This window comes from Neltuma alba, unplaced genomic scaffold, assembly GCF_004799145.2.
Source record: "Neltuma alba isolate B1F8T4 unplaced genomic scaffold, ASM479914v2 tig00012233_pilon, whole genome shotgun sequence".
In the NCBI taxonomy this organism is placed as follows: Eukaryota; Viridiplantae; Streptophyta; class Magnoliopsida; order Fabales; family Fabaceae; genus Neltuma; species Neltuma alba.
The window spans coordinates 140,178-150,105 of record NW_021636763.1 but is presented as its reverse complement, the minus strand read 5'-3'; the positions used below and the strand labels follow the sequence as shown (position 1 = coordinate 150,105).

General features: G+C 33.4%; 1 protein-coding gene across 1 annotated transcript; it reads left to right on the top strand.

Annotated features, from left to right (window-relative positions):
- The first annotated feature begins 4,922 nt into the window (after positions 1 to 4,922).
- LOC114725235 (uncharacterized) lies at positions 4,923 to 7,077 on the top strand. The gene has a single exon (XM_028911718.1). The coding sequence runs from the start codon at positions 5,301 to 5,303 to the stop codon at positions 6,843 to 6,845; it is 1,545 nt and encodes a 514-aa protein (XP_028767551.1). The 5' UTR covers positions 4,923 to 5,300; the 3' UTR covers positions 6,846 to 7,077.
- Positions 7,078 to 9,928: the final 2,851 nt, after the last annotated feature.

Sequence of the window (9,928 nt, the reverse complement as noted above, 5' to 3'; positions counted from 1 at the left end):
ATTTAGTTTTTTAACTTTATACAGTGTTTCAATTTAATTCTTTAAATTTTAAATAATATTTTTTGTAATAATCATGGTTATTTTAAAAATTAAATCTAATATATTATATTATTATTTGATAACGATTTATCAACACTTAAAATCTTAATATCATTATTTTTTATCAACAATTTTAGAGTTAGGTAACTAAAAATATACTTTTTAAATCTGACAAACCAAATACCTTGTATAAAATTAAATGAGCAAAGGTATGCTTTTGCATAAAAAAATATAATGAGCACATTTGCTGTGATTAAAAAATAATAATTATTCGCTATGTCTTGAGACTTGGGAATATTGAGAAACGCAACGTTGATAACTGTCAAAACTATCCCCATCGCTCTCTATGGTTTTTGTTCATTTCTTCCTATGTGATCTCTTTCCATATTTGTAGACACAACATCTATTTAGGATGAAATCTAACTTTATTGAAAATCACACATTTTCACATTCTATTATATCATTCAAAGCTTGAGTTTAGCCATGCACTTTCTTTTGTTTCCTAAGTGAATTCACCATGAAACACATAACAATATCATGCAAAATGCATACGAAAATATCAAATTTTTTTAAAGATAAAATTATTTTATCAATTTGTCCTAAAATTTTTACATATTAATTAAAAATAGCCATCTTTTTTTTTTTTAGAATTTTAACAATTCATTAAAAAAATCTCATATTTAAGACAGGGATAAAAAGTTTACAATTTTAAATAACAAGATGTTTGAATTAGAAGTTTGTATAAGTTCTAATCGGAGAGTTACTACCCCTTCTTAGTCACAATTTTTGGAATGGATATTTTTTTCTTTATAAACTAATTTCAAATGTATCTAAGTATTTAACGCATTTTTTATTTTTGCTTTTTTATTAGTTACATGTTTTTTATTTTTATCTTACTCGTTGTCTTTCATATTTTCTATTCATTATCTCTCCTCTCTATTTTTTCACAAACAAAAGTGTTTTTGAAAAATAGGTTATAATTCAGTTATTTGTATATTTATATTAAAAAAAGGAGATTAGTTTTGGCAAAAGACAGGCATTATTAAATGGGAGGAATGAAGACAACAGGGGAAAAAAGTAAAAATAACGGCTATCGCAGGCTTTTTCTGTTTTATGTTGCGCCCACTGGAATGATCGCTAAACGCCCACCACCGACTCCGCCAGTCAACGGTAACCTCCGTTTGCCTTTGCCACGCAATCTCCCCTTTCACGCGTGGCGCCGGCCTGTCCTGCTTGGCTGCTTCCCTCTACACATTTCTAAACATATCACTTAAATAAAAATAAAAGCGTAATTTTACCCCTGTGCTAAATGCTTCATCACATCCATTCTTTTACTCGTGATATTTTTTTAGCGTAATTTTATTATTATCTCCGATTCTAATTATTATTTTGGTTCTAAATATAAGATTTTTATAGTATCAGAGGAGTATAAGATTTTATTTGTAATATACAAACGAGATCTTATAATTAAAACCGAAAGTAATATTATCTTATTTTTCAATGTGTCAAAATAAAAAGATCAGAATGTTAAGTGTATATAAAAAATAAAATTGGAGTTAAGATTATACTTTTAACCTTAAAATAAATAGAGAGAGCCTCATAAACATGAGTTCCGTTTGACCGAATTGAAATTTGAGAATTTTTTAAGACTGAAACTTGATGTGATGAGTTCTTGTACTAAGCTCAACGTCAAAAAAGATTTCATTCACCGGTTTCCAATTGCTGTCTGCAGGGCACGAGAATTTCTCTGATCCCTCTTCCATTTGTGACCTTTTTATACTTTTGCTTCTTTCTTCAGATTTCTTTTTTAGTTTTTAATTTATGTTTCGTGAACATTTCCTCTTATTCTAATTTCGGCATATTATACTTGTGTGCCGTTCTCGTTTTCTCCTTTTTGTTCCCTTCTTTGTTTTATTAGCTAAAGTATATTTTTAAGTCATTTAACGTTTTGTTTTAATCTTTTAATTTTAAAAAGTAAATTTTTAATCATTTAATTCTAAAATTATTAACAAAAAATGATTATATTAAGTTCTTGAATACTGATAAAATATTACCAAATACTAACATATTAAATTTAATGTTCAAAACAATTACGATTGTTACAAAAAATCATCATTTAAGATTAACAATTTTGAAATTAAAAGACTGAAAGTATACATTTTAAAGTTAAAAGATTAAGAGCCTGTTTGGTTAAGCGGTGGGATCTCAAATAAGCCCGTTTAAATTCAAATAAGTGCTTATGAAGCATGGTTAGGGTGTTTGGATAATTTTTATAGAATTCCGATGAATCGTGATTTTAACCTCCCACCGCACTTTTAGGATAAGCAATAAAAGATAGTTTATGCGTTTGAAAAATCCCGATGAATATTCAGTAACTAAATTTTCTCTAATCTACCCCTCATTCTAATGGTAATTATTTTAAATTTTTTTAAAAAAAACATACAATATGAAACTATTTTTCTTTTAATTTTATCTAAACAAAAATAAGATTACGGATGACATATGATTGAAACAACACAATCAAATATTTAGGTAATATTCTGATTCTAGGAGCATTGTTAAATTAAGAAAATAATGATGACAAATAATTTTTCAGCTTATTTTTATATTTATTATTGTTATTTTATCTAAAATGATATCTCTCCATTTACTCTTCCACAAATCTCTCTTCAAATATTATCTCCACATATTTTGCCTACAATTTTTCAACCTAAACGGCTAAACCACTTCAAATAATAATAATTTTAAAATAAAAATAATATTTAAATATTCATGTCATTTATTAAATTATATTTAATAAAATTTATTATTAAATATAATAATTATGAAAATGTAAACAACTTTATTAACTTCATGTCCTTTTTAGTAATTATATACCCATAAGTGATTTTAACGAATAAAAACCAAACATAATCACAATTCTTAAAATCACTTATAAAAAAAAATCCAAACAGAAATCACGATTAACTAGTATCACTTATAGCCAGTATCACTTATAAAATTCACGATTATCTAAAATCACAGTTGTTCACCGCTAATCCAAACGAGCACTAAACTGAAACCTTCCGTAAAAGTTAAAAGACCAAATATATACTTTCATTTTGTTTTATGTTTTTTTTTTTTTTCATTCCACTCACTTTCTCAAAATAAGAGCACAATTTGCAACGAGATTCTCGTATACGTTTGGTCCCGGCATCAAATCACTTAACTCGCAAGGCATCATCTTTATTTTTAGACTTCTTGTTTTCAAAAAAGCTTATGTTTCTTTTTAAAGAAGTGAATTGGATTATAAAGAATCTGCGTTGGAATCAATCAAATCTCTCACGCTCCGCATTAATGATTCTCGTGGAAAATTTGACGAAGCTATGAACGGACGGGATTCCTCGGAGAACAAGGCTCGTGCAGATTTGCGTAAACCCTACAACACCAAATCCATATTCAAAGCTGAACCATGCCTCCCCCTCATAAACACACTGCCAGATTTGTTATCAACGACGTCTTCCCGTTCTTAATCAGCACATCGTAATTGAAATTAAGATTTACGTCAGCCGGCGTCAACTTCAATTTTCGTCACACTTAAATTTCATAATAATAATGAATCCGGACCTGATGTTAGTTTAAATTCAGCAATTAGCAGTTGATTATTATACCATTATAATGGTATTGCAATTACTTATAATTAGAATTTAATTATGTAATTAACACGGAAGCTTGTAGAATTGCGTCATCATCTTCCTTCATGAAATTTGTGGCGCCAACTGTTTCAATTAGGTTACCAGCATGGACTTGCCTCTTTACTTGCTCCACTATTTCTCTTTCCTTTTTCTTTTTAAAAAATAAAAAAAGGGTTTATTTTTCAATGTTGGCCAATTAGATGATGCCAATCAATTAAATGTCACATCTTTTAGTTGTTACTTATCATTATCCCAAAGAATGATTCATACGGTTCTAAGAATTATGAGTATTAATTTTAATTTTTTTTAAAACACAAGTATTCTCTTATTAAAGATAATCCTATTCGAGACACTGTTGGATACTAAATGTGGGTACCTTTTGCAACAGGGATTCAAACTTTGATTCATCACGTTGTAAGGGACTAGTTTCTTCTGCTACACCTAACCCTATTGGTAATTTAAAATTTTTTAAATTTGAATGATAAAACCTACTCCTCCATCTACACATGATCCATCCAGTCTCATCATGATCCATTATGTCAAATGGAATAGAAAGGCGTGGCCCTTGGCCTTTCTGGAACTCTCTACGTGTCCTACTATGTATCTATACATGTATGTATAAGCCAAACTTCATAATTTTATATTCGTGAATTATAAGTGTATTTAGATAATCTTAGATTATATGTAATGTTCAATGCCCACATCTCATTCGGATTAATTCAATGGCAAAACCATCACGATTGAAATCACTTATAAACAAATTTTACATAAATTAAGATAAAACTTATATATTTATCTCGTATTCTATAAGTTTTTATTAAAAAATTATTTATAAACTATTGTAAATAGACGTAAAGTGTATCACTCAACCATTTGGCTGAACCAAACAAATGCGGATGGAAGAATAAAATTAATTAAAATAAATATTGCTTATTCGGAAAAAAAACAAAAAAGTTTTAGTGAGTTGATTTGGATAGATGGGCATGAACTATTTAATCCATGCCATTTGCGTCATTTAGGGGAAAAGGAAGGGCAATTGAGGAATCAGAGATGGAGACGCTTCCTTCGTCTGCGCAGCTCCATCCGCATTCTCACCGCGTGCAACCAGCTATCCCGGTCACCCCTCCACGCCGCGTTACTGCTTCATCTCTCTTCTTTCTTCCCTTTTCTTTATCTCTTTTCTCCGCAGAAACTCTCCTCAAGCCCCACAATCTCATCTCCTGAAACTGACTTCTCTCAGCTCTCGCACAGACCTCCCACTAATGGTCTCACTCTTCTCTGCTTCCTAGGGTCGCTCCATTTCTCGCAGCCATGTCATCATCCCGTTTTGCTCCTATTTCCGCTTTCTATTTCCCCAGATTTCCCTCCCTCTCTTCCAGAAGACCCGTCCTCATCGGCGCTAACCACACCTCCGCTCGCTTCTCCTCCCGATAATTCTCTTCCTGGAAAACCATACCTTTCATTCTTTTTCTCCTTGAGTTCTTCACCAAAGAAGAAAAACTCCGGCTTTCATTCATTTGTTTATTTTTTTGTGCATTCTTGCGTGAAATCAAATTTTTCTTCCGGAAAGGTGTTAAATCTGCTGCAATGGAGACTGCCGCTGCGAAGCCCGGCTTTCTCAGGAATATTCTCATACGGTTGCTTCTGTTTGGGGTTTTCATTATTGTCGTTCGGTTTGCTTATGTCATCACCATCGCCGGCGAGTCTTGCAACGTCGGCGACTTCTGCTTCTTCTCCCTTCCGGAGTCTCTCAACTTTGTCGTCGCCGGCTCCGGCGCCGGGGTTTTGGCTGTCGAGTCCAATGAGGCCATCGTTAGCCGATCTGCGGCGCGACCGGAGGTTTACTCGAGTAAAGAGTGGAATGAGGCCGTTAGTTTCTACTCATCCGTGTTTAAGGATCACGTATCTTATGGCTATCTCTCGCCGGAGTCGAAATCTCTCTGCGTTGAGACGCCGACCGGTCGCGACGTGTTCGCATTGAAGGAGATCGGCGTCTCGGACGCGATTGGGATTGCAAAGAAAGCTTCGAAGCCACTGGTGAAAGCAGGACAGGCTCACCGTATGCCCTTCCGCGACAACACATTCGACTTCATCTTTTCCGGCGAGGGCGGGCTCGAGAAATCGACGCGACCTTCAGATTTCGCCTCTGAGATTGCTCGGACTCTAAAACCCGAAGGGTTTGTGGTGTTCCATGTAAAGGCTAAAGATACGTATAGTTTCAATTCATTCCTTGATTTGTTTACTAATTTCAAAGTAGTTAAAACGCATGATATAGATGGATTTGATTCTTCAATGCCTCACATACGCGAAATTGTTTTGAGGAAAGAGTTTGATGGTATTGTTCATGAGTTTGAGAAATTCGATGATGATTCTAGTGGGAAATGCTCTACTCATGGGCACAGACAAGAATTGGTCAGAAATGCAGAGCCTTTGATCACTGAGGAGCCACTGAAACCGTGGATTACTTTGAAGAGGAACATAAAGAACATAAAGTACCTTCCATCAATGGTTGATATAAGCTTCAAGAAGAGGTATGTTTATGTCGATGTTGGGGCTAGAAGTTATGGCTCTAGTATAGGAAGTTGGTTCAGGAAGCAGTATCCAAAACAGAACAAGACCTTTCATGTGTATGCAATTGAGGCTGATAAAACTTTTCATCAAGAGTATCGCTTGAAGAAGGGAATCACTCTGCTTCCTTATGCTGCTTGGGTAAAGAATGAGACTCTAACCTTTGAGATTCATCGGGATCCTGGTGAGCATGTTGAAGTCAAGGGCAGAGGCATGGGTAGGATTCAACCGTTGCAGTCATCATCATCTGCTGATTTTGATGGTGAAGTTGAGAAGATCCAAGGGTTTGATTTTGCAAACTGGTTGAAGAACACAGTCTCAAAGAATGATTTTGTTGTCATGAAGATGGACGTGGAAGGTACAGAGTTCGATCTGATTCCAAGATTATTCGAAACAGGAGCTATTTGTTTGGTGGACGAGATTTTTCTTGAATGCCACTATAATAGATGGCAAAGATGTTGCCCTGGGCAGAGGAGTCCAAAGTATGAGAAAACATATGATCAATGCATGGAGCTCTTCACTTCTCTGAGGCAAAGCGGAGTTCTTGTTCATCAATGGTGGTAACCTTCTGATAGATGATAACATCTTCTGTAGCATTCTTGTTTTTCTTTTGCTTCTTCCATGTTTCACCAATAGACAAGATTCGTTTGCGTCTCAAATTTCTTCCCTTGTAACATGTGCAACTGAAAATCAAATCATCTGCTCACGTCAATTATATTTGTTTCATACACCTCCTATTTATTCGAAAAATCGTAGTCTTGTATCTGAATTGATAATGCGGTCTTTTTAATCTTTCTTTTTTATGGTCTCCTATGATAATTTCATTGTTCATTGTCAGAGATTATTATCTTCATTCTAATCCGTGAACAATAAAGTTATCACGAGCATTTCCAAATGCACAGCCAATCATGACCCACGGAGGGTGAGCTCAAAACTTCTCCTGATAGAACCAGTCCTGTTGCTTTTTGGTATTCAAGTATGAGGAATTCATAAATATGGTTGGTAAAAGCTGGCTTCCTCTATACCAATAGATTGGGAAGAATCTTTGTCTGCAAGCCTGCAACGACATCCAGTGTCTGATTCTGTAGCTGGATCTTGGGCGCAGAGAAACTGGAGGGAATGGTTCTCAGTTTTAAGCCATCTACTCTGCTGAATATTGTCAGGATTATCATAAACCTAACTTGGACGAATTTCCCAAACAGAATTTGCAGAAATGAGAGAAATGCAGTCAGTTTTATTTTCCCTGAGAATGATATGACAGCTTATGCTAACTTAAACAGAACTTGTACTACATGATAAAACAGAGTTAAAAGTAATAGTTGGAGTGGTTGCTGGGGTGGTATAGAAGAATATTTTAATGAAGTTTTGTCGAGCGGAGCAATTGAGTCAATCAAGGAAGGCTTTTTGAGGCGTGTGGGGTAGGATTAGAGAGGAAAGGGCAATGGGTGGTTGAAGCACGGGGAAGAAAGAAGGAAGCTTTGTATGGGCAGATTTATGAGGGACAGCGAAAACAGATATCAAAGTTGACCATTATTGGTTGCATCCTAGCTGGCTTGTTCAAGATTCCACCTCCACATTCATTTCAATCACACACTTTCAACCAAATCCAAAAGCCAAAGCATCCAAGATATTTCCACCTTTCATGTGGGCCACTGTTATTATCTAGATGTGAAAAAAATGCAGAGATAACATGGGGTAAAAGTAAAACTCCTGTTTTCACTGATGGCTAAAAATTAGGGGAGACAGTTCAAGGATTAGGAGAGTTTATGTAACACTAAACCTACACTGTTGTGATTGGTTGTTTCAAGAATCTAAACTTGTTTTGACAGCAGAAAATATAATCATTGTTTATATAATTAATAAACAAGTATGTATTCTGAAATTGTAAAGCAAAGAATCTAAACTTGTTTTGACAGCAGAAAATATAATCATTGTTTATATAATTAATAAACAAGTATGTATTCTGAAATTGTAAAGCAAAATTAGGAGAGAGAGGGTAAAGGGGAAGGATGGTGGGGAATGGTGAAAGGAGAGAATGAAGTACCAAAGAATGTGGGTTTGTGGGCAGATATGTGGACAGGTTGGGTCCTCCTCTGTCTTTGGTTCCCAAACTGTGTTTGCTGTATTCTTATTTATTCTTCTAACTTGACAACCCATGCTTTAGATTTGGCTTGGATTTACTATTCATTACTTCATTTAATTCATTGTACATGATAGATACTACTACTATCACAGTTGTGCAATGGATTTAATTAAGTGAGAATTATTATAAAGTGTCAAAAAAGAAATTTACTTATCAAAAAGCCTTTTAATAACAAGTGAACAATATAACATTTCATTTCTTTGCACGCTTCTCAGTTGGTATCAGACTTTTAGGTGATTAAATTATTTCTTTATGGTAATTTTCCCATTTAATAATTCATATAACTCTTTGATTTATTATTATTTTTTAATATCTTCTTAATTATTAGCACAAAAAATTGATATTTTTGTATTTTCAAGGATCATTGCCCGTTAATATAGTACAGTAGATATAATAAAATTTATAAGCAATTACTCCTATTTAAAATACATGAACGATGCAAATTATTTCCCGTATATTACATTGAAAAATGTGTCTATATTTATTTTATTATGATAATATTTTAAATATTTTATTTTCTTTTTGGGGAGGGCTATATCTGGGTGATAATGAGATTTTGGGGAGGGCTATATTGACCCTGACGTGGTCCAACGGATAAAAGCCCAATCACTTTCAACTTGGAGGGCTCCGCGCACACTTCGATCGTGCCACCATCCGCACATGTCATATTTGTGGGGACCGCCATGTGTGTGCCTTAACGTTATTTGGCTCCCCTGCAATAGGGAGATGCTTGATCAATGATCATTCTGAAAAAATAATTATAGTTAAATTAATGAAAATATGGGGGTTTAGCGACAGATACGTGGCATACCAAGGTTAACTTTCTAATCTTATTAATTGACTTGTTTGGATGGCATAAAATTTTTGGAAGAATTCTAATCAAATCTAGTTGAAATATCAAAATTTGAATTAAAGCCTACCTTTTAACAAATTTCTAATTAAGAAAAATATCCATTTAAAGTAGCAAATTGGTAATTTGTAATTAATTTATGATCTAAATTCTGTTTTCTTGAGATGTCGCTAGATGAGCAGTTAACTTCATGGGTTTTTACTCCAAATATTGTTAAAAGAGTAAAATGCATGATTTTTTTTTTATAAATTTATATTAAGAAGTTCATATTACTCCATGCTTCCCATGAAATGTTGAAAAAGTTATTTACATTTTTAATACAAACTCATATTAATTATTAGTAAGAACTTTAGCAATAAGATTATAAGATATAACATGATGAGAACATCTATATCTATAACAAAGTACTTAAGAAATGACAAATTTGATGCCGAAATATACTAATACATTAAGATTCTGATTTTTCAACTATAAGAAAAAAAATTTCCCTCAAAAATGATTAATTTAGTGATGTTAAAATCAAATTAAAAGGTCCTATTTCCATCACCAAAAAAAGTCTTTGTTCCTATAAATTTCTTATAATATATCAGAATTAGTATAAAATATTATATCATGCATTGTCAACTTTTTGCTCTCAGTATTTTTCAAATTTTT

Bases quoted from the DNA above. Each gene is read 5' to 3' on its own strand.
- LOC114725235 (XM_028911718.1), top strand. From the start codon at position 5,301: ATGGAGACTGCCGCTGCGAAGCCCGGCTTTCTCAGGAATATTCTCATA.